This window comes from Cornus florida, unplaced genomic scaffold (genome assembly GCF_030987335.1).
Source record: "Cornus florida cultivar Cherokee Brave unplaced genomic scaffold, ASM3098733v1 CherokeeBrave_3.0.0_Hap2_Chr11, whole genome shotgun sequence".
Taxonomy (NCBI): domain Eukaryota; kingdom Viridiplantae; phylum Streptophyta; class Magnoliopsida; order Cornales; family Cornaceae; genus Cornus; species Cornus florida.
In genome coordinates, this window is record NW_026775581.1 from 129553176 (window position 1) to 129578506 (window position 25331).

The window sequence follows — 25331 nt, forward strand, 5'->3', positions numbered from 1 at the left end:
CATCTTTTATTTTAATTCGGATTTAACAAAACAAGACAAACAATGAATAAAATACCAACCAGGAAATGCTGGGTAATATAAGTTGATAAGATTAATCAAAAGCGTTTCATACATTGTTACAGACACATTTACATGAATACACGATCAATATTTGATCACGTATCAGGACATATATTAGGGCATCTACCATTAGTCACTAAGATACCTACTGACTACTGAGTATTATTGCTTTTAAAGTACTTGTGAAAGAACTCTTCCTCGCTACAGTACTCGAACATAACTTTATATACTTCAATGAAGAGCTTTGGGAATCGAATTGCAAAATAGTCATCGAAACCTTCAGGTACTGGTCCAAGAATTTCCTGAAAATAAACAGCCGAAATGGAACTCGTATCAGCTATAGTAAAATTGGGATATTGAGACTTTACCAAAGAAGAACATCACGAAATTGTCAACAATACTCATTGCCCTTACCATTATCATACACATACAATCTGTGATAACAAAATAAAATTCACGTTTAAGAGAGTAACACACAAACAGGAACTTCAAAGATAGCATTATCAGAATCTTGTCAAGCAGAGAAGTCTAGAAGGTCGTGAACTTCGGCATTCTATTTTGAATATGGCTCATAGTCGCATACTACAAAGGTAACACTCGATATATAACCATTTCGGGAATGAAGGTATTACCAATCTTCCAATTGAGGACAGTCCAAAAACATGTGATATTAATAGCAATACTATCCAATCACAGTGCCTATTTGTAACGGGTGGGCACTTGCCCATTTAACCATTAACTTAGTGCTGCATACCCACTAATTTATACATACTTCAACTCCCATCCAAATCCAATGTGGGACAAGTCCCACTTGTAACATTTTCCCCCACCCAAACCCACACAACGCCCTCGTTGTGATAGGGTCACCCTATCTACCCGGGTCCAGACCCGGACGCCCTCTGGGCCGTGCGCTTGGCGTGACACCGGATTAAGAGTTGGATCTGGTTCTAATACCAACTGTAACGGGTGGGCGCTTGGGTAATACTGCATACCCACTCATTTATACAAATTTCAACTCCCATCCAAATCCGATGTGGGACAAGTCCCACTTATAACACCTATGCACAATGAGGAAAACAAAAAAAGAGCCTGGAAGTGCCTAATGGCTTTAGATCCTGGACAAGTGCCGCAATCCTAATAGTTTTTATCGATCCTTAGAACCACAATCCGGTGTGATTAAATCAACAAAATAATGTAACCATAATTATATTAGAAAAAGTAGAACTACGATCCAATGAATAATTGTCAGCATGAGAAATGAACCTGAATTTCTATGGGAAGTTCTCTATAATGATTCAACTTGTTTCGCATTACTCTCAGTAAGTCACGAACACTGTCAAACTTATAGCGTCTGTAACGTCCAATATTATTAATGAATGCAGCTTCCATTTTTTCATCCCATTTTCCACCTAAGGCCGTTGGTGCTATACTTTCTAGTGCTTTTAAAATATCAGAATTAGTCTCCCTATCTTCCAACTCTACTCTGTCGCTGGCATCACGAAGAAAAGACAGCCGTGTCTCAGAACTCCAAAACAAAGGATGATGCAACACCTCCAATGCTTTTGGCCTGCAACAAATAAGAAATTCAATAATTAAAATATTCAAAAAGAATATACAAAAAAATCAAGTTTCGGTAAAAAGGTTATAATTCCTGCTTGTCCTATCAAGATCACTATCAGTAATTACCGAAATGTATTGTTAACTACTGAAAGTTCAACAATTCCATTGTGTTTTAACATCACACTTAAGGTTATACATAATCCAAAAAAAAAAAAAAACGATATTTAGAAAATCATGAATGACATAATATCGGTGGTCATCTGTACAATCAAGGAAAGGATGTGTTTGAAATACTGTTTTCAAATGAAATTAATAATTTCAATTTAGCGAGGCATTAATATCCCACCTAAACAAATGACAGAAAGCTCTAGTCAGGTAATATAATAAATTTCATCGCAACTGAGAGGCAACAAAACCTAAAACTATTGCCAGGCAAATCACCTTGAAATAAAATAAATTTTACCTCAATTCAGCATTAGGGTCTAACAAACGAGAGATGAGATCCACAGCTTCTGGAATGTTCTCCACTAAGAAAAGGTCCACTTTGTTCTTTGCAATATTCATGTCACGTTCAAGACTCTCACCAAACGGATGTCTACCACCAGTGATGCAGTAAAAAAGAAGACAACCTAAACTAAATGTATCCACTGCACGCGTTTGGCGTCCATGGAGAAGCTGTTCGGGAGCTTGCCATCCGGAGCTGCCACATCCTGCAATAATTCATAAACAAAATGATGAACACAATAATTAATAATTATCTATAATTAGAATCAAATTGTCAGAATAGGCAGGACCGATGAAGTAAGACTGGTTGCATCCCCTCCAAAATCTCCTCCTAGGTATACCGCAAAACTAAAGCCATTTCAACTTGATTTGACTTGTTACATCCTTTTCTAAATAAATTCATATATTGAAAACAAGGGAGAAAAAGGATTGAGAGGTCAATTAAGAAAACCAACCAGGTTCCTTATATACAGATTGTTATTTTGCATGGAAAATCAAATATAAGTGCCATTGACCATACAACTGCATCATACAATTGCTATATCAGAAACTTGTTAAGAATACTTGCCAGTAGCATGGTGACCCAAGGAAGACATATTCCCGACAAGGCGTTTGCTGATACCCATATCAGAGAGCTTTGCACATAAAGACCGTTCCTTAATTATCAAAACATTTTGAGGCTTCAAGTCTCGATGAATTATCCCCAATTCATGCAAATGCACAAGCCCAGAAACAATATTCCTGTGTTATACAAACAAAACAGAACATCAGGGAAACGTGAACTAAATTAATCCACTTGAATTCTTATAAGAAAGCCTGCATACTTGGAAAAATATATAAACGTGTGTAGCCTACGACTGTGTTTGCATAGATTTTCATGGTGGCATACAATTCCAATTGCCCAGGTATGGAACCATTCCAGATCTAGTTCCCCCACCTAGTCATCAAATCTAATGGCCCTTTAGCATAAGTTCTGGCAAACCAGAATTTAGAAATTTTCCAACTAATTTATAGATTCATTGAACATAAAAATATTCCTTTTCTTTCATTGTTTCTAAAGGCAATGATGCAGGAAGGGTAGTGAGCTCTGATACCAATTGATGTAAAATGGGTAGGGTGAGTGATATAGAACCAAAAGACAGAAGGAGAGTGACATGAAAAGAGAGGAGAGAAAAGAAATCTGTAAATCTCAACAATATTCAATCATCAAAAGGTACTTAACATGATACATATGCCTATGTATATATAGGCAATACAAAGAACCCTAAGGTCCAAAATAGCTGCTGCAACATAAAAAGTCAATAAAAATGGCTACCATGTAGCCAACCCGTAGCCGTGCCTATGCTTGAAGTTAGGAAATAGCTATTCTAGGTTCCAATGCAGCTGCAAGACAATATACCTTATTTATGGAAAAACCTAGACCTAATACTAATTAAAAGAAAATACTGCAAAGCTAATACATAGTTATCATAAATCCTAAAACTTACAGCAAAACTCTAGAATCTATCTGTCCCTGCCCCTCTTCCAAGCATAGGTGAGAGTCGTGCAATTCACGTGTACGAGTGATGTCTTAATCTCCGTCAGGCAAAAAGGTGCTCTAGAATAATCATAAAAGAAAATGGAATCACCATCACCTATACTAAAAGGACTTGCATAGTGCAGCAAAGTGTCTATTTGTCGTATTTCTTTAAACTCAAATACAGCGAAAAGTATTCTAATATTTTAATGTTATTCTTTTATTTTTCTTAGGGTAAATCGTTGTTTTCCATCTAACAGTGTTCAAAATATAGTTCACTCGTGTTTCACTAATAATGAAACAAGAGAAACATATAAGAGACTTTACAAACAATCATGTGATATACATGAACTATAGGATAGACTAGCTAGGTGCATGTAATGCACACATCCCATACCTACTCACTACACCTATACCATAGGTAAGTATTGATGTCTGAAGCAGGTACTTCACACATTTAGAAACATCAATGTAACATAGACCATCATAAGTAACAGATAAAATATAAAAGGAACTATAAACCAAGGGCTCCTAAAATGTAAACACTCATTTTAGATCAAACTTACATCCCAATCTAGAACAAAATGGAGTTGGCTCATCCTGAAGGATGTAGATATTATCTGATTAAATAATACTTCAGGAATTCAGTACCCAACTTTAGAATGGCTCAGAGTCAATGGTGTGGGTTATTTTCTTTCTACAAACATGCCCAAAGAGCAACGAGTGCGACACTCATCAACAAGGACAAGACATTGTCTTTTGATGGAAAGCACAGCACTGACCTACACGACATGATGTGGTGACAGGTTTTTTCGTAAAAACTAATTGCATCATCAAAACCATAAACTAACCTCATCAGTTTCAGTAATGTAGGTGATGGGTAGCCATTTGCTTTCCACAATTTAATATCTTGTGTAATACCCTTCATTGAGCTCAAATGGACTTTATACTCTATCATAGTTTTTGTAGTTTGGTCCTCTGTACACACTGGGCTTCCAAAGGAATCTGAGTACAGCTGGATTAGATCATTCAAGCTGCAAGCACAACGCTCCAAAGCAAGATACACAAAATCTTGATTGTTTTCCACGCCATACCATCTAACAATATTTGGATGATGGTCAGATGCAATAAGATTCTGAATTTCTTTAAATGCAACATCATGATGGGCCTTGACAAGGCGTTTCACAGCAACTGGACGACCTTCATAAATTCCCTCAAGGACAATGGTACCATTGCTTCCCTTCGCAATTTCTGTGTTGGAGACAAATAATTTACCAACAGTACGTCCATCTATGCTGCCATCAGCTGACTGATTGAGGTTCAACTGCAGTTTGTTATCACTTTCAATGCTTGCATATCCATCCCCAACATCAGATAATGTGATCTTCTCCTTTCCCTCACCAATGCCACTATTCTTTCCTGATTTGCGAATTTTCTTCTTTTTTGAAGGTACAGCTCTAGTATTTAAATTTCTTGGCTGCTTAGCCAACTCAACTTGTTTTCTTGCCACTACAATGCAGCGGTAAGTAACAAGGCCCACAAGAATGGTAACAAAAGGAACAAGAGACAATATTCTAGAACCTTCGGAAAGGATTCTTAATCCATCATTATTAGGCATTTGCACAACTTGCACACCAGCAATTGCTGAATAGTCAGTCAATTGAGGCAAAGAGGTCATTGTATCACTGTTATCGTGGTCAGGAGAGTCTAAAAGTTCATTGGCATTGAGTGGTGAAGGAAGCAAAAGATTTGGAGATGTGTGATGAAATTCCAAAACTTGATCAATCTTCGGTTGTGAAGGAAGCATAGGAAGTGATGCGGACTCTGGGAGCATTACATCTCCACCATGAACCTTGGGAAGCATTTTAGGACTATGGAGAGTTTCTAACATGTTATGACTGCGAAAGCGGTAGACAACAGCCCTTGATTGACATGCCAATGGCATATTAAAACGAGCATCAGGTTCCGAAGGAAGTTCGTATCCAGAATCTGGATGAAGTCCGCTAACTGAATTCTCAATGTCTTGACAAAGAAAAGCTGCCTCAATTTCCGAAAAAGTCAAATTCCACAAAACTTTGTCCGACTTTGGAACAAAAGACTTGAGTGAATAATCCTTCCTCGTGATGTAAAGTGGCATCTCACCGGTTTTCCAGTCCGTAGAACCTGACTGTCCTGTTTCCTCAATAGCAGGATTATATAAAACACTCTTCTCTTCATTGGTCTGCAATGTGGGTGTAGAATCGGATGAACTATACGTATGAATTAGCCTTCCAGTCTTAGCATCAACCAGAAAAACAGTAGTAATTTTAGATCCAACAACAACGCCTCCATTTTCATCTACGTGTGGCATAATCTTCAAAAAATCTTCAACAGTAGATGGAATTTTCTGCGAGTGCAAGAACCATAGAATGATTATGAACATGGAGTTCATGATTATGACAAAAGATAACAATAATTACAACTTAATACAGAAAACCAGTCACATTAATTAGCACCCGTGTGAAAAAGAGAATCCTTGAGCAAAATATATCTCATCAGGTATTTTGAGTACTTTGTGTTCAATTATATATGTGTTTGTATTCAATACTCACTAGTGTATATGAAAGACGGTGGCAAATCCAAATGTTAACATTAGCCAATCAACACACACACACACATACACATAAAAATAAATAAACTAGTAAATCTCACATGCAAGATATATCTCATGTATTTTGAGTCCCTACTATGTGTTCAATTATATATGTGTTTGTATTCAATACTCACAAGTGTAAATGAAAGATGGCAGCAGATCCATATCTTAACATTAGCCAATCAACGCGCGCGCACACACGGAAATAAAATTAGTAAATCTCATATGCACCAAAACATGCTTCTACCAATGTTTTTACACCCAGATCATTTATTGGTACTGTAAAAGGGACCAGGTCACAATTCAACAGGGTCAATCTTCCAGGTCAAATGATCTGGTCTGTGACATCATAAAGATGTCTTCTGTATACTCATAATAAATCTATGAATAAACAAAAAATAAAAATATTAATACATAACACACAATTACACCCATCAAGAACTTTTATACGCAGGAAAAGCACAAAACTAATACCTTGTTTAAGAAGTTAAGGACAAAAGAAACGAAATTGATGATACTTTTTAGCTCCATCATAAATTGTACAGATCTATCTATTTATTTTTTTGATAAGTCTATCTAAAAATTAAGATTAAAATTCAAAAAGAAAATTAATAAATCTTTCACGCTTTATAACCAGCAATCTATATGGCAAAGGCTCTCCTTGGAAGAAGAAGAAAAAGAGGAGGACGAGGACAAAAATAAATACTGCAACAAGCACAAGGAAAATTCCCTTTTGCATTGCAAAGGTAATAGTGCCTCACATGAAAAGACCTCTTCGTCTTCAATACAACTTAAATTGCAAAGAAAACCCAGAGATGGGTTTGAAATCATGAATATGAAGAGCATCTACATTAGCAAGGGAAGAAAACTCTAACAAAGCTGGCTTTGAAATGGAGATATTTTTTGGATTTCTGAACTTTTAAGAGGACAGCTGATGGTTGGATCCGGCAGCATCTGCTTCAACACAAATGCAAATGATCCATCTCACAATCCTTTACTGACAAAATACCTTCTTACGTGCTAAAACAATATGCTGAAAATTGACAATTTCTAAAAACCATCCCACCTTCAAGTTTAATAGCTCGTAAATAGAAGAGCTGTTATAACAAAACTAAATCCTTCAGAATCAGCTTTACAATAATATATCTACTGAAACTTCTTTGTCATCCACCTATGCGATCCATATAATCAGCTGGTCCAATGTAGAGCAGAGGATGTAAGTGAACTGGGTTTACGAATTATTGGGAGCAGGAAAAGGACTGCCATGAAAAAACTTTTCTGGAGAATCACTAATAATTATGGGTCCATTTGGAGTTAATGGGTCAATATAAAAAAATTCTCTAGTGATGTCAGGATCATTTACTTTCTAGTCACAGACAAGGTTTTAAGTCACAATTACAGCAATCATCGTAGTTGCAGTTACATGGATGTAGGTGCAATGGATGTTTTAATGTTGGTTGCAGAGCCACTAACATTTTTTTTTGATAAATGTTGCAGAGCCACTAACATGGATGTAGGTGCAATGGATGTTTTACATGTTGGTGCCACATAACAAAGCCTTGCATTTTATTTTTAATCACATGGATCCCTCAAATGGTAGGAACATGCATGTTTTAGTCCCAGGTTCCCAAAATTATTATTATTTTTTTTAATGATTTTAAGTAGTTTAACCAACAAAAATGATTCAGAATAATCAATGATATTTAGACTAATTTCTTAGTCCCTGTTGGTGGCAAATACCATCTTTCTCCATCCTTGCGTGTAGAACAAAGTCTAAAATGAAAAATAACAACTAAAAATTTTATAATTAAATAAAATAAGCTAATATATCAGAATTTTTTTTTTTTTTGATAAGTAAAATAAGCTAATATATCAGAATTATTTGATGATTCAAGACATGCAAACTTAGATCAACTAATCCTTTGATTTCCAACCTTGAAGAAAGTAGATTTGGCATAGTGACGAAGAACTAAACCAATCAAGCAAAAAAACATCAAAAGACTAAGGCGTAAATAAGTCTCATGATGAATCTATCCAATTCGCAATCATTTGCTAGCATGGTTCAAGTTTTGAGTTCAACATTTAATATATTGAATTTGACATATCTAAGTTGTAAAAGTGTTTTTAGAAGATCTAGAAAGAACATGACTAAAAATGTTAAACATGAGATAAAGAATGAACTTCTTCAATTCAAATGTTGATAGCCTACGTTACATGGTCTAGGATGTGTGTTAAGTGTGGTGTAAAACCAAGAACCGTATTTCTTAAATCTAAGGACACTGGAAAACACCAATTATTCATATTTTATAAAATCCTTCTTTCATTTTCTAGGGTAAAAATAGTGTTCCATGTAAAAAAGAGTGTTTAAAATGGCCATATCAGTGATATCACACATTTTGAAGCAATGATACAACCGGAAAAACAAACTCATAGTAAAGAATGTTATCCAAAGTATATAATAAACTTGAATTATCGTATATATTTACAATGTGCGTGACCAATCAGAAATGTCAAACACAAAACTCGATAAATATGTTAAATGGACTCAGTTACATTTAGCAAGCACGTGCACGCGCATATGTATAAGTGTAAGACCTCTCTAATGCTTTGTTTGGAAAGGAACATAGTTGTTAAAAGGTGCGCTTAGGCTCCAAAAAAAGGTCTGAGCTCATCAAGGCTCAGCCAAAGTGCCTCAACAGACTATAGGCCAGGGCCTTTCAACAAGGCTCACATAAAGTCTTCAAGCACGCGGTCTATTTTTTTAATCATTCATTTATATTGTTTCCTTTGTTTTTTATTTGACCATGAATCTACGTAGTCTACACATATCATATTCGATGAATCACATTGTTTAATCTTATAAATATTTGATGGAATTCATGGGCTTATGTGACTCCTTACCTTCAATCCATCTCTTGCTTGATTCATCTTTTTAATCATAATATAACACATGTTCAAAATTACATAATTATTGTTTTTTTATTGTTGCACAATTATAATGGTATTTGACTTAGTTAATGCCTGTGCATACCAAAAGAATTTATGTGCATTTTTTGAGTATTTGTATTTAATATTCATTTCTAATACACGAGCACCTTCAATCAGGCCCATACCTTATGTTGTGCCTTGCACTTAGGCTCCAGTAGACCTTAGCGTCTTAGTGCACCTTGAACCTTTAATAGCTATAAAAAGGAGAGTAGGAAGGCTGGATGAGACAATCTTAAGTAAGAAGTTTCATTTTCCCTTTTGTTTGGTGAGTGGCAGGGAGTTCAAGGAGATAACACCTTCCATTATTTGGTAGGAGAGAAGAGAATGAGAGGTTGTATATATTTTTTTCCATAACACCCTCGTTATATAATTTGGCAAAATTACATTAAGGGTTATAATGTCATTTTAAATTATACACAACAATTATCATTTTCTTCCCTCCTCTCTTCCTTCCAATTTTGGAAGGAATAAAAACTGGTCAACATACCACAAGTTTTATAAAAACTGCATTGTGATGGTTGTTTCAATATTTAATGAAGAAACTGCAAGCAAATGTTTTGTAAAACACACAGGACGCATACCAAAATTAAAATTTTGGCAATGATGCTTCGCAGGATAACAAAAGGAAGGAAGCCAGGGCTTTCACATGGAACATAATTGAGACCTCGTGTAAACAATTTCAGGGTTGCATTTAGTCTCAATTATCTTAATCAAGGGTTAATAAGCTGGTCATAATTTTTTGAGTACATATGCTATAGCTATGGTGCATTACTGGATTTTGGGTCAAGTTATGCTATTTAATTTTAATATGGAGTCTATAAGAGATTAAGAGGTCTAAAATAGTTTCAGCAATCAATTTTTCTTTTCATTTTTTTTTTTTTTTTTTTTTTTCTATCTTGACCTCGAGTAATTGAATTTAATTTTTAATAATATAAGGTTAATATGTTGCTTGTAACATTTAGGTATGTACTTTTAACAAAATTAGGAAACAGCCTGCCAACCTATAATTAGATATTAGATCTTCCTATTCAATGTAGTTAAGTTATGACCATCTAAGATTGTGTTTGTCTGATGTAGCTTATTCCTTGAAAGGGTGAGAAGTAAGAAACTCTCACATTAATCATAGATTCTTCCTCTTCTCCTTCTCCTTTTCTTTTTCTTATTTCTCAACCACTATTCATAAGTTATTGGTGATACTCCAACAAACAGCCCATATTTTAGCCCTAAAACCCTACAATTCCAAATCCTAATCAATCCCAACCTATTTTCCTGCAAAAGGCCTTTAGTTTAACAATAAAAAACACAAATACTTGCATTCAAAGAACTGTAAATTATTTATATTCCATGCAACATTTCACTTCTCAAAAAATACATTTTTCATCACCTACTCATTTAAAGCCTTACTACCTTTATTCTTCTTTCTTTTTTTTCTAGTTGGTACTTACACACACATGCCTCCACTGAGGTTTAAACCCCTAACCTCCCCTCCCCTTGGGAAGTAGGGGCTTGGTACCGCTAGGCCACAGGCCTGTTGGTTTATTCCACTAACTAAAACTCATTCTCCGACCAAATGGCCTTTAGATTAACATAAAAAATCACATTAAACTTGCTATCTAAAGAATCAAATAAACTATTTATAATTCCAAGCAACATAACACTTTTAAAATGACCAATTCCAACCCATTTTCATTTAAATGCCACAACCTTTCTTCCACTAAGTAAAACCCTAAATGTTCAACTTTTTCCTTAACCTAAGCCCGCCATTAAACCATTTTTAGGTACCATTATATTAGGTTTACAAGTATTGTCTAACACCTAAAATAATAGGATGCAAGTGGTTTTGATGAGGCTATGGTTTAGATAAAACAGAATGGAAAAATAGGATTCATGTATGTGACCCATACCCTAAGTAGCTTGAAAAGCCATGTTGAGCTGAGTTGAGTCACAGCGTTGTCATACATCAAGCAACTTATAAGTAAACATCTAGAAAATACAATCTATATAGGAGGCTTAGGAGCTAACACACAAACTTGGTTCATATGTGTAAGAATCGTACACTATGCCATGTGGCAAGAGAAATCGGCTAAACTATGCAGCATAGTGTGTAGATCAGATGCTTAAAATGTGAACCCGTTAGTAGGAGGTTCAATGTAATTTGACATTGGAAGACTTAATTCATGGCATCCATCCTTGGATTTCATGATTCAAGCTCTGTGGGATAATAACTTATTCGACTTACAAAGTGTTTACTCCACCAATTTTAGCTCATGCTAGCCAATGAGAAGGTGGCACGTGGCGAGTTCCATTGGAGCTTGCCAAACTAGATTATTTCACATACAACTGATTGGGAAACGACACATGGCAACCAAAAGGAAAGGGGATTGCCTGCAGTTATATTCCACCAGAAAGTTAAGTCTTGAAACTTTACACCATTCGAATGCTGCCACTTGGAGCTGAAGACTAAGTCAAGAAAAGAAAGGATTCAATGAGAGACGAACCACCTAAAGGAATGTACGTGGCATAATCTAAACAGGTCAGAGAATTTAATTGCCACGTGGCAGGGGATGACGTTTTAAGGAAAGAAGATTTAAATCAGAATTGACTTTGTCAAAATTGAAGAAGTAACATGTTACTACCACTTACCATATCAGTTGAAGTAGTTCCTAGAATCATGCAATGAATGATCTAACCAAACAAGGAACTATGCAAAGATCAAGGACTCCACTGGAACTAAGTCATACCAAACAGACCACTAATGGAGAGATTGTAGGGGATTGTCTTCGGAGTGACCTGAATGAAGCAACAGAAGAACAACTACCTAAACCGTGTAAGCAAAGTTGCTAAAAAGATGCAAGGTTGTGGTTTTCTCCATGTGAAAATCCAGAGCATGACTAGAAATTTGTGATTGGCATTTGAAGGGGCAGAAATTCTCACTGGGCTGGTGGCGACCCAGCCCACCCGTTTGGGATTGGCCCAGTCCAACCCTCGAGTCCATCCACATATACATCGAGCCCAAACTTTAAAACGGACAGACCGAACACAAGGACCAGCCAAGTTTACTTTGGACTTAGGGTCCAGAATGGAATTAGGGTAGGGAGCAATGTATGATGAATAGGGAAAGGAGGAAAAAGGAAAGGATCTCTTTTGGTGTAAAGCAGGAAATTCTCCATTAATAGAAAGGGATTTTCTGAGCAACTACAGCATTCCACCACCCAGCTTACTCATCAAATGTTGCAAATCGTGGGAATACATGTTCTCAAGTGTGTAATGACACAGAGAGAGAGGAAGAAGGAGGAGGGGGAGGACATAGGACATGACACGATCTGAACATTCCACTTAGAAGCATCTCAACTACTGCTGGAAGTGTTATATCAACTTCCATTAAAATACTCTATATAAGACCCTGATCAGCACACAACCCAAACAGCACTTTAATTTTCATTCAATTCCAGATATCTTTTACATTCTAGCAATGTACTTTCATTATATTTTATTCAAGTCCCGCACTTTAAATACTTTACTTTCAACAATTGTCCTTCAATTCCCTGACTTTCAGTCCTGCACTTCAATTTCCTTTACTCTCCAGCCATAAGAAAACCCTAAGTCCTTTATCAAAGGCAAAAAAGAACCTTGAGGGTGGTCATTCCAGACCCTCATTCAATTGCCTAATGCATTCCATTTCCATCTGGAATATAGTTTGGATGACTCTCACTTGGAACTTCTTACGTTCCTAGCACGCCCGCCAGTTCCATTGGAACTGTGAATTTTACAGCCCAAACACAAGCATTATTGGTCTTGCCCCTGTTTCTCTTAAGTTAAATAATCTATTCCTATACTTTTTTGTTGTACTCTTGTATCAATTTAACTCCAACAACATTGTATCAATAATAATTATGGTAGATTATATAATCCTATTTTATCATCCTACTTGTCAAGGACCTAGTTAGTAAATTCGCGTATGATACGCGAATTAAACGCATACGTACGAATTTTGAAAAAATACTTTCGTTTGAAAGATACGGTAAAATACGCGCGTTTGTTTTCATCATCCCGTATGTAAAACATTTATTAATTTATTCGTTTAGGTTGCTCCGTTTAATTCGTGTTTATACTTTAAAGTAACATAATTGTTTTTTTTTATAATGGTGAATTTTTCTCAAACACACATTCTTAACACAAACTATAGTCCTTTGTTTGATATAGCCTTTCTCTTTCACACCATCAAAATAATACTATTTGTTGTGCAATTTCGGGAAGGCTCTGAGCACTCAGTTGTTCAATATCACTCTATTTTTTTTATTTTTTTTTAATCTCTTATTATTGTCAATCCAATGCTTGATCTTTAATCAAAGTAATGAAACACCTATTATTTTTTATTATTTGTTACCTATTATTCATTGTCCTTACAAATATATGATATATAAGAAAATAATAAGATGTGTATAGTTGAATTTTTGGTCCCGAATTTTTAGTGCATATAACGTTTTATACACGTACGCATCCGTATTCGTATTTTTACGTTTTCGTTTTTATAAAACGAATTTTATAAAAAATATCGAATTATACTCGTATGTTTACGTATCCGTATTTTCCCCGTATCGTATTTTACTAACTATGGTCAAGGATCGTAACTTTAGTTAAACGGCATGCTTTATGTCTTTATATACTATTTTCATGTTAATTTGGACTGCCTTTTATAGCATCATCATTCTCAGAGTTGACCATGCCAATTCTCTGGCATTGGCATATCTAGTGGTCGTAGCTACACATGATTAAATCATCTAAATTGATTTTCTCTCATTTTATCTCCAAAATATTCTACTTTCACTGACTCCTAACTATGCATATTTCTAATTTTATTAGTTCATGACTTATAAATTATCGCATCTATCTCCTCTACCAAGGGCGTTGTAGGCTTGTAGCTTAGTGGTATCTCCTCTGCGTCTCAAAGTGACAGGTAGGGTTTAAGTCCCCATAGGGGCAAATGGGTGCGTGAGTTCCTTGCCAATGGAAAAAAAAAAAAAAAAAAAAAAATTATCACATCTATCTCAACATTCACAATATACCTTGCTTATTTATGAACATGTTGCTCAACTGTTAGAAATTACATTCCAATGAGCATGCCTGATTTAATACTCAGTCTTAAAGAACTTTTCTATATATATATATCATTACTACGATGCATCAACAACTCTCATGCATGTAAACCATCATTCTTTAAATCAATTAACAACATCCTCTCCAATCTCTCCCTCAGAGATGATAGTGGAATGTATTTAAAGAAATAAAAGATAATTTACTTATCAAAAAAAAAAAAAATAAAAGATAATTTGTGAAAGTTAATAATGCAGGTAAAAGACAGATCAGACACCCAACTTCCTTGATATAGAAGAGCAGAAAATGGACTAAATTGGATTGAACTGTCTTTACAAAAAATAAGTTCTAACAAAACATTCCATCAGTTTGGGAAGAACATATGGATCCGGAAGAAGTCAGACTTGACTCAGCAAACCATTCTTAAACGCGTTGATGTGAGAAATAGAGGTGTGAATTTTCATACATACCACTTTCCCAAGCCTGTTGTGTGCATACAACTCCCAGTCATCTCCACAATCTATGAAGTAACCACCACCAGGTCCAGAGACATTTTCTGTATCGTTGTCATGGTTGACAGGAGCTTGATATGAAGAATAAATAGATGAGCCTGATGTAAATGACCAGAGTACTTTTCTAGATTTAGGCTCGATCAAATAGATTGTACCATCCAGGGCAGCAACAAGTGCAGTGTCATGTTCACTGTTTCAATAAAATTATTTGAATAAAGCACACAATAATAGGCAAGGGAAAGGAGTGAACTAACCATGCTATATCAAAAGTGGAAGCAGGTGTAATCCAAATAAAAACTAAATTAAAAAAATCATAGTAATATTGATTAAAAACATAAATGCCAAAGACTATATCACGCATGAATACTAGAGTAAACTCCACTGAAACAAGCCAACAAGTATGTAGAAATTGAAACTCTCAGCAAGATAGGAAGACCTGTGTCCTGAAAGCAAATCAAGACAGATATGCTGGCCATAGGGGGAAGGGAAAGAGAAAGAAGTGTAAGATAATCCAAAATGAAAGAAAATACAAAATAGGATACAAGAAGGGAAGATAATATTGAACGTTGATGATCTTTAAAGTTTGTTCTTCACTTGTTTGGTGCACAAGGAGGTAGGGAGGGAGAAAGAGATGGAAGAAAAAATATAAGTAAATAGAAACTTATTTTCTTCGGATTGGTTAAGAAGAGAACGTGGATAAAGATTAAAAACAGTTCTCTCATCACTCTGGTCAAGTTCAGCGGCTTCAGCCCAAACCAGAACCAAGAATTTGTTCAAGAATTATATTACCTGGTTTTACAGAAAACAAGACAACTTTTTGAAAATTCCAACAATCACAATGAATATACCACCCTGAGCAAACCAAACTCAACTTCATTAACTTTATAAGTGGGCTTTAACGATCCTTGCATCCCACTTCTTCAAAATTTTCGATGTCCATAAATTTTTTACTCAACAAAGCTTTCTGAAATTTTATTCGAAATATAATGCCCATTTATCATGGGAAAAATCAATATACTTCTAATGTCGAATCAGTATCAACTAGGACAGAAATAAAGCATTGGGTTGAACTCTTCTTTGGCGTCAAGGTAATAGCTATGACTAGTCATCGACTCCCGGGAAAGGGTAGAAGAATGGGACCTATTATGGGACATACAATGCATTACAGACGTATGATCAATTTTGTCACGTTTATGCGTAAAAGGAATAATGTATTCCCAAAAATCAGTCAGACAAGTGTTTATAGCATGGATATAAGTAATAGACTATTTGTATTTATGACACCTCACAGCAACATTAAGCATGTATCATAAGAATTATAAACAAATGCTTATACAATATCTCTTTCTGGAACAGAATTTCCTATAAAAATGGGAAATGCCCCAGAGCTTCAGCTCATATACAACTTGGCGAGCTCTAAGACTAATCTACTACTAAACAAATTCCAATCATGAATCAAAGTCAATTTGCTTTACAAAAAGAAGATATCAATGAACTTCTATGAAATGGTTCAGCCAATTGTCTTGATTGTGGGATATCATTGAGAAATAGGAATCCACGTTTTCAAAGGACATGATAATCCATATCACTTAGAACGTGTTATGGATATCACATCACTGTCAATAGTATGAATCATATATATGTGTGTGTATCAGCAGGTTATAACAGGATTAAAACACTAGGAAACTTCAACACGAATCCAAACCCATACGCGTCTATGTCATTTACCTTCAAACAAATCAAATTAAAGACAAAAAAATATATATCAAAATTCAAACAAATAGAAAGTGAGCTTACTTTGACAGTGACAGGAGAGTTCGCTTGGCGGCTCGATTGTGGCTATTGAAATCGTTCCCAATCAGACTCTTATACGAGATCTTTGAGACCTCCGAGTTAGAAACGTCGCCGGCTGAGCCCGATAGCCCTACGACGAGCAAGAAAATAAATAGAAAACGGACAAAGTGGCGTCTCATTGGCGGAATTGAAGCTGATCGGAGCCAATATCAAATCGTCCGGCAAGTCGGTGACTGAGTTGGGTAAATCAAAGATTTTATGAGATTATGGTCACGTGATTGACGATTCAGGTTGTGAAGATCTGTGGGAGACCATCGATGTGCAAGAACGAAGATTCGAATCTTCCCTCTGTCTTTGCGGTTTTGGGATCTCCGAGTCCGTGAGGTTACCGCGGTCGTCTAGGTACGTAACGTCTTGTCAAAGACTAACGGTTCGGTTTTGGCGTCTTTGATCTTTTATATTTTATTTATGTTTCTTGTATTGCCGAAACTTGACCTAAATTTCTGTAATTTGATTTTAGTGTCCCTGTGATTTGTGGTATTCAAGTAATTCGCCGTTGGTTTTATTTTATATAACACTTGCATCCCTCTTGCAAATTAAGGGTGTGTTTTATTGTACGTGCAGCATTCTAGTATTAAATAGTCGTTTATTAACTTTCTATTTATTTTTTCTATTTTTTATTAATTGTCATTTCTCAAATTAAATTTGGGAATCACCTCAAATAAAAACCCTATATTAATCTAATAGATTTGCAATTATACTAATTTATTTCCGTATCTTAATTAAGAATAAATATGTAAAATTATTTGAAATTCCAAGTTAGACAAGAGAATCCAAAATTATATACAATAAGGTTTTGGTTGTTTTAGTTTAAAAAATCACAGATAATTTTTAAAGACATAAATAATTGCTTAGTTGAGTCGGCCAAAATAGCGATGGTGTGGGACTGGCCAAAAGCAAGCCCCACAAGACTTGCCGCACATATCACAGTTAGCATATATTTCTGGACAGATCAAATTTTGGTCGGCCTGCATCATATGGACTGCCCTTCTTCTAACTAATAGCAAATCCCCAAAATTATTTTCTTATATATTATTACATCTCTATTTTTTTTATTTCTTTATATTATTTAACCCAAACTTATCAGAAGCCCACAAAAAGTTTTATTTCCTTATTTTATTATATTATTATATAATATCAATTCTCTTAAAAGAAAAGTTTAACACTTTGAAGTGTGTTCATATTATTTTAATTATTATCAAATAAATTTGTATTAGAAATGTAGAAAAGTGTCAACATAAGTATTTTGGGAAAGTGTCCAGTGTAGGCTAAATATTCAAAATTTATTTATTTTTATTTATGGACGCTATATAGTGTCTGTTTGAGGAGTGTCCGTGTTGGACACAGATAAAATACAAGTATGATTTTTTTTATTGAAGTGTTTGAATTTTCTAGATTATATATTGAAAAAATAATTAGCAAAACTGGAACACAAGAATCTAATAAGTAACTTTGCATCAATCATTAACTTGTGTACGGAATGGCTTCCCCTAGCAACATTGAATGGAACTTCTATTACCCAGCATTTCCTGTATGGTATTCCATCTTCTATTTTTTCAAATTTATACTTTCTTTTTGTTATAAGTTCAGCATAAAAAAATAAAAATAAAAAACTCAAGAAAGCGTTTCATGGCAAAGAACAGGGATAAACTTGCAGCCTATTATTATGCTAATAATAAAAATGCACAACTTTTTGTTACAAAAAGCACTTACGTACAAGAGACCAACGCACAGCACCATGAAACCAAATGTAAAGACGGACTATAAAAAGCTGACTGAGAATTATTTAACTTGCTGCAGCACATTAGATTTGAAATGGGAGGAAATAGTTTAAACTAAATTTTCTCCAAAAGCCACCAATTACTAGACTCCACTGTCAAAACTAACGGTTCTGTTTGAAGAGAGCTCCATATGGATTTTCTTGGAACCATCTGTTGATTCAACTTCCTCACTGCTTCTGGTTGAAGCCCTCTCCATCTGCCTAGTCTTGGATCGGCTTTTTACTGTCTCTTCTTTTTCATTAACAAATGAAAAGAATGTCTTAAGGCGTGCTAATCGCGAGCTTCCACCAGATGACTCAGACTCATCGGAGTAATGATGGCTGAACTCGCGTACCATTGAAAGAAAATATAGTAGAAGAGCAAACAAGCACGCTAATCCACACACGAGGAAGAGGCCCAAGAAGCTTTTCAGGTGAAGCCGGTCTACTTCAAGCTCTGAGCCTTGTGAACTGCAGGCACTTCTTGTAAGCCATTTGTCATGAATCCTTTGAAGATCCCCATTCTCAGACAGTTTCAGGATGGCAGTTGACATGTCAACTGCTAAAGGAGAGTCCCGCTGAAAGGCCTGATAGTAAACGAGGAACAAAATTGTGACCTAATTTTCTAAGTTGAGAATTAGAATCTAGTAGTGCACTGAGTGTGAATGTTGAATGAGCCACACAAAAAGTGTAACAAATGAGTTATATATCTCATAAAAGAAATGTGGTTAAAAAAGAGTTGCTTACAAATCCCCATCCAGTTTTGGTGAATTCTTGACCAACAATACTGAATTCACAACGGGTTGAGAGGAAGAGTTCAATATATGCGCGTTCATCAACCAATGCAGCAACACCACCATTCTTGGGACCATTTTTTAAGGCATTATCATACTCTTCTGCTGACTTGAGAGCGACGAGCCTTGACTCGCGAATGCCAAGTTCCTCAATCAAATAATTTCGGGCAAATGAGCCCTGTTGGTAGCCAATAGGGACATTGCTCGCCATTAGACTTTCAACACCTTTAATGGGCGAAGAAAGCTGCTCCACAGTAAGTATTGAGGTCAGACTTGCAGTGTAACTCGAGTTGATAATTAGTACCACAAATAGCCATATGATAAGCACAAGACGACCTAGGGTGCTCACTGTTCTTTCTTCTGCATTAAACAGGAAAAAAGAAATTTTATCACTTCTATTCAGTGACAAATAGAGATGATTATCAAACCAGTGTCATATCACTTACTATGGGAAAAGAACAAAGTTGAGAAGCTAAACCTGCAAAGTGAAAGCACGAAGATCAGCAATAAAGAGACATCGATGGAAAAATAAATAAAAAATGGCCGACGTATTGCTATGCAAAGAAAAGGAGATCAAAACATGTTGATGTGCCTTGTTTAATCTTATAGTTAATAGAGAAAACTGTGTTGATTGAAGAATTGGAGCTTTCAGCTTCAGGGTGCAGCAATTTGATGTGCATGCACTATACTAATCAAAAAGGAAGTGAACTTTTAATCTGTCATTGTCATATAAATTTGAAAAAAATCCTTAGGTTCTCACCATAGAATAGTGGCAACTTGTCTCTTAGGGGGGCCACGAAAATCATCGTTCAATCTGTGCTCCATAATCCAAACAACTGCTCCAACAATTACGAAAGAAATTGCTGTGACACACCACATCATTGGCGAAAATGGCCTCATAAAAGCCCAAGTACTAGAATTTAACTTCCTAACTGGAGCCACTACGACTAGCCCTGACTCCACATATGGCTGAGTAAAATCCGCTATTCTAGTACGATCAGTGGTGATAGCAATGTCACCTACTGCAGCATCAAATTCCTGTATCAAAGAATAAAAAACCACAGGATTAGACATAAGGCAGACAATGTAGCAAACGAATGACAAAGCTTACTTTTTCATACTCACGCCAATAGGGATTAAGCGGACAAGCTCAGTGCACGTTGGGTTATTATAACCATCTCCAAATGGTATTAATTTATATGGGACAGCATATGGCAACAAGTTGAGGGCAGCAGTGAATACATCAATGCAGTACCCTGTGAACATATCAGTGCCTGGTATTTCTCCAATGAATTCACGATAACTAACTCGGTTAGGGACTCCAATTCTCAGTTGCCTTCCATTGTTTGGAAAAACCCATCCGCGAGGTTTCTGTGTAGTTTGTCCAGGCCAGATTACACTGTACAGATGCTGATTTGAAGTGGAACGAGTTGGTGGCTTCGTGTAGAGTATTTCCGGAGGCACAACTGATAATCCTGAATAATTCGACCAAAAACCAATCCTAGTATAGCCTGTGCCAATGACATTAATGACTTCAAATGCAGGATGAATCAGGGACCTGTCAGGAGTAAACTCGATTGGTCCCGTTAAACCAGTCATATTAGCCTTTAAAATGCTATCAAGCAATAAGTTTCCTCCATCAAAGATGCTCATAACATCAAGATGCAAACTCCCTTCGCGCAGCAAATTTAACTTGGAATCATTAGAGAAGGAAAGTTTTCCACCCTGATTGAAAAATGCATCAATTGCACGAGCGAGCAGCCAAACAGTGTCATAGGCATATAGGCCATAAGCATTCAATCCAAGAGAAGCAGAATTAGCCCCTTTTTTACTTGTCAAGTTGCTCCACCTTGAGATAAAGTTTCTTTTCAGTTCTGAATCCGGAGTGTACATACGCAATGTGATAACTCCTTGAAAATTATCCATCGTCTCTGAAGGGAGAGGAGAATTAGTGTCCAAAAGATTAGAGAGCCAATTTGTAGCAATCCACACATAACCACTATCCAACATCCCAAGATATTTGGCCACAGCAAGTACATCTAGACCCCAACTGTCATAAGTGTGAAGAACAAGAATCCGAGACTCGGATAAAGCCACATTAATCAGGACATCCATGATGTCAGCTCTGCTCGCTTCAGGCTTCATTGGTGCTTTGTAAGAGATTTGACAACGTTTCGTGGCAAGTTGATCTGCTAAGGCTGTTATCCCATTCCTACCGAAATCATCATCCACATAAATTGCTACTACTTGTCTCCATTCATAGTACTCCACAATTTCTGCAATTGCAGCCATCTGGAACAGATCATTCTGTGTTGTCCTAACGAAGAATGGGTACTGAAGTGAAGACAGAGTGGGGTCTGTTGCTGCAAAGGATAAAAGAGGGACTTGCAGCTCCATTGCAATGTGCGAAATCACATGAGCTATAACGGATGATTGAGGCCCAATTATGGCCACAGTTTCCTCCTCCATGAACTGTAGAGCTGTTATCAGTAATGAAAATTAAACATTTAGATATTGTTATCGAACTGAGATGCTAAACAGAAATGAAGAAAACTACCGATGTTACAAAGTTGTGCGCGCGTACCTTCTAGAATGCCCATAAATCCACTAGAATTGGAGTCATACATTGCAAGATTGAGCTTGGTTCCACCAAGAACATTCGGGTTGGAATTCACATCTTCCACTGCAGCTTCTATGGCAACTTTGGCAACTTTGCCTATTGTAGAATTGAAAAAGAATATGGAACCAATGTTCACAACTTCAGGCCTTGTCGTAACATTTGTGCTCACTCCATTTGAAAAGTACCCATTAAACAAAACCATTAACAGAAGTACCCAAATTAGTTTCATGGTGAATTGTCGATCACAAACCTTAATTTTCACCCTGTAATGTGAAGAAACACAAACGAACATACTTCAGCATCAAGTTTTGATAAGAAACTCTATGTTCCAATACTGATATATGCCTAGATCATGTGAAGCTAGCAACTGAATTGTAACTAACTAAGCAAACAATAAAAAGGAAAAATTCAAGAACATTATTAAATAAAGATTGTTAAAAAACATAATTAACTATTATGAAGACTCAAGATCTAAATTTGCAACAAGGTGAAATGACAAGTAATATAGCCAGATTTTCGGGGGAAAACAAGAACAACTTCTTAAACCCTAGTTAACATGAGTGCAAAACTAAGTTTATTTAGTTTAATTATCAAAACCCAAGAAGCTTATAAAACCCCAAAAAAACCCAACCACATACACATATTTAGCAAAGTTGCAGAGTAAGAACTTTTCCATCTTAGTATTAGCAGCATGATGTGAAAGGAGGTTCATCACCATTAAGTGAACAGAAAAGATGATGAACTAAAAAATGAGAAGGTGAACAAATCTAAAGCAACAAAGAATAAAAAACAAGATGAGTTACTTGCTTCGGCATATAGGCCACGTGCGCAGAGAAGAGGGGATTGTTGTTGTTTAGTGTATCTCTACGGAAATCACCTTAATGAAAGAAAATCAATGACACTTATTAAGGGCTACGATTTTTAAAAAATTTCCATCAATATTTCATCATATCAACCTCTGCATAGAATAAATCTTGTTGAATGTTCAAATATATATATATATATACACACACACACACTAAAATGAAGCAATTGATTGGGTTCCATACTTCCATTAGCAGAGCCCAAGTTAATCTACTCATTCGTGATGATTGAACCTGTCGCCATCTTCACGAATGAGTAGATATTTGTATTTGTCAGTTGTTAATTGCTATTGTTAACTGTCACCCCACAAGTTCAATCAATATTGTTCTTTCAACATTTTATATCAAATACACCCAAATATTAATAATAATAATAAATTATAGGGTAAAGTGCAAGAAACCCCCTTGAAATATATCCCTTGTGCAACTAACCCCTGAAACTACAATATCCCTTGCAATTTAGGACATAGAAATCATATCAGGTAAGTTTCCGTGGCCGGAATTTGGTAAAGTCGTTTTTGCCCTTTAGTAAAACGTGGTCATTTAACTCTTTAACCATGCTTTTAAAGTTGATTAATTGATGTGGCCCCTTGTATTCTGAAGAACCACTAACAATTCGACACGTCACCAACCTTATCACCATTAACTGCTTATCTCTTCCATTCATTCTGTTTTTCTCATTTTCTTTTTCCAAATTTTATTTTTTACCGTCGTCTCTTCCATTCATTCATTCGTATTGCACTCACTAAACTGTTGGGTCGCTGAAGCTCTTCGAGACTTCGATGTAGGTCTTTTGAAACTGTGGCTCGCCGGAGTTCATCGCTGAAGTTTCTGGGTCTGTCTGAAACTAACGGTTGAGGTTCGCTGAAGCTTTTCCAATGGATTGAATGTTGACGCTTTTCAGGTTGGGTCGCTTCTCAAGCCCTCTATATGGAGCTCTTAGTTAGGTCTTCAATGGAACTCTAGTTCAGTTCAAACACCTCTCCAAACCATTTTTCTTAATTATCTTGTCTTGGCAGCTTCAGTTCGGAGCTCACCGATCCAATTTCAATGGACACTGCCGCTCAGAGCTCGCCAGAATGGATGGGTCATTGTAGCTCTGCACTTGTTTTCATCTTCGGTTGGGCCGGTGGTCATTTAGTTTGAAGCTTTCGGGTCGTCGGTTTGATTTATACGGTTAATTTAGTCATTAATGCTCAGAGCTTCTCGCCGGTTGAATTGTTGTACTTAAACCTTTTCCGGTTGTCAATGTTCTTTATTCTGGAAAATAAAGAACTGTACAAAGGCAATGCTATATAGGTGCAGATAGCCCCTGTCCGGCCGTGATGAAGTTTAGAATCAAATAAGAGTAAGGGTAAGAAAAGTACACTAGATTTCTTTCTTCATCCAGTTCAAGTTCAATTTTTGGTTGCCCCTCATACTTAGATCTTTTGCGAGGGAGAGCCTGTGAGAAAGGAGTCACCTCACCAATTTTCTCTAATAATAACACCTTCGTTTTCATTAAGAACCTCTTTTGTGTTGGGAAAAAAAAAAAATGTGATCTTTTGATATTATTTTAATACTCATTCATCCAAATATATGTTTCATCTTCCCAATTTTGTTCCTCCTTTAGCATCTTATACAATTTGTTGGTTTGATCTCTGAAGCTCACTGATTTGTTCTCTGAAGTTTAGTGTTCCATTCAAGGCTAAGAATTTCTGGGACACACAAATAGGGCATGTTTGGCTGGGGGGGTCTAAAGATTCTAAGAAGGGCAATTAGGTCTTTTAATTTTCATAAGGGCTTTATGGTCATTTAATTTAAATTGGGTAGTCACGTGCCATTTTAACAATCAAAATTCAACCTCTGACCGCCGGAGTGGGTAATATGCACCAAAAAAGGTTAGTTGAGGGGGTTATTTGTAACTTTTATAATTTAAGGGAGATATTTGCTAATTAGGTCATAATTTAAGGGAGTTTGTTGCGCTTTACCCTAAATTATATCCCGTTATTTCCTTTACCTTTCATTTATTTTCAAATAAACGGGACCTTAAATTCTCCTACGCATTTAAGTGAGATGTTAGCCGATGACTCGTGGCTTTTTAAGTCCTCTGATGCATTTAATTGAGGTGTCTCTCTGTGGGCCTCTAAAACAAGTTTCAGTAGAAGGGTTGGACACTGAGAGATGTGACTGCTTTGATTGTGGACAGAAAAGAGTGAAAAATAAAAATTTAATGAAGAAAATTGGTGGTTTGTTTGTTGGAGATTAGAAAAATATCAAGATTTACAATACTGAATATATGAATGATTTATTTCAACGAACCAATCAGATATTTATAAACAACAAGCAATACTAAAGAAATAAAAATTATACATATTTTTTTAATTATATATATATATATTTTTTTTTTATTTCCATTTTGTGGACTCTATGGACACGAACAGTTAAAAGTACAACAAATCAAACTCACTATTATCAAAATGATACCAATGTGTCACTTAACGTATCTTTCAATGTGTCCACAGTCTTTATGAAATATGTTTTGCATAATAGTACATTCTTATTTATATTTATATAGTGCTTTCAGGGGCATAGT

General features: G+C 35.9%; 2 protein-coding genes across 4 annotated transcripts; both read right to left on the reverse strand.

Annotated features, from left to right (window-relative positions):
- Positions 1-66: 66 nt before the first annotated feature.
- LOC132286650 (serine/threonine-protein kinase/endoribonuclease IRE1a) lies at positions 67-17104 on the reverse strand. The gene is made up of 7 exons (XM_059789009.1): positions 16664-17104; positions 14825-15056; positions 4492-6026; positions 2693-2865; positions 2084-2330; positions 1324-1627; positions 67-362 (listed from the first exon to the last, which is right to left on the reverse strand). The coding sequence occupies exons 1-7, from the start codon at positions 16837-16839 to the stop codon at positions 213-215; spliced, it is 2817 nt and encodes a 938-aa protein (XP_059644992.1). The 5' UTR covers positions 16840-17104; the 3' UTR covers positions 67-212.
- A 1258-nt stretch (positions 17105-18362) lies between these two features.
- LOC132286649 (glutamate receptor 3.6-like) lies at positions 18363-22942 on the reverse strand. 3 transcript variants are annotated; one of them, XM_059789007.1, is made up of 7 exons: positions 22701-22942; positions 21858-22156; positions 20399-21753; positions 20034-20311; positions 19720-19751; positions 19227-19633; positions 18363-19066 (listed from the first exon to the last, which is right to left on the reverse strand). In XM_059789007.1, exons 1-7 carry the CDS (start codon positions 22706-22708, stop codon positions 18584-18586), a joined length of 2862 nt encoding a protein of 953 aa, XP_059644990.1. In that variant the 5' UTR covers positions 22709-22942; the 3' UTR covers positions 18363-18583. The 3 variants fall into 3 exon arrangements, with proteins under 3 accessions (XP_059644990.1, XP_059644991.1, XP_059644989.1); XM_059789008.1 differs by having other exon boundaries at positions 22697-22942; XM_059789006.1 differs by lacking the exon at positions 22701-22942 and adding an exon at positions 22532-22680.
- Positions 22943-25331: the final 2389 nt, after the last annotated feature.

Excerpts from the sequence above, each read along its gene's own strand:
- LOC132286650 (XM_059789009.1), bottom strand. The coding sequence starts at position 16,839 with ATGAGACGCCACTTTGTCCGTTTTCTATTTATTTTCTTGCTCGTCGTA. Across the intron at positions 6,027-14,824 it reads ACAACAGGCTTGGGAAAGTG|AAAATTCCATCTACTGTTGA; the intron begins GTATGTATGAAA and ends TTGCACTCGCAG. Across the intron at positions 2,866-4,491 it reads ACATTACTGAAACTGATGAG|GAATATTGTTTCTGGGCTTG; the intron begins GTTAGTTTATGG and ends TGTATAACACAG.
- LOC132286649 (XM_059789006.1), bottom strand. The coding sequence starts at position 22,611 with ATGGTGATGAACCTCCTTTCACATCATGCTGCTAATACTAAGATGGAA. Across the intron at positions 22,157-22,531 it reads TGCAACTTTGCTAAATATGT|GGTGAAAATTAAGGTTTGTG; the intron begins GTATGTGGTTGG and ends TTCACATTACAG. Across the intron at positions 19,067-19,226 it reads CCAAAACTGGATGGGGATTT|GCCTTTCAGCGGGACTCTCC; the intron begins GTAAGCAACTCT and ends GTTTACTATCAG.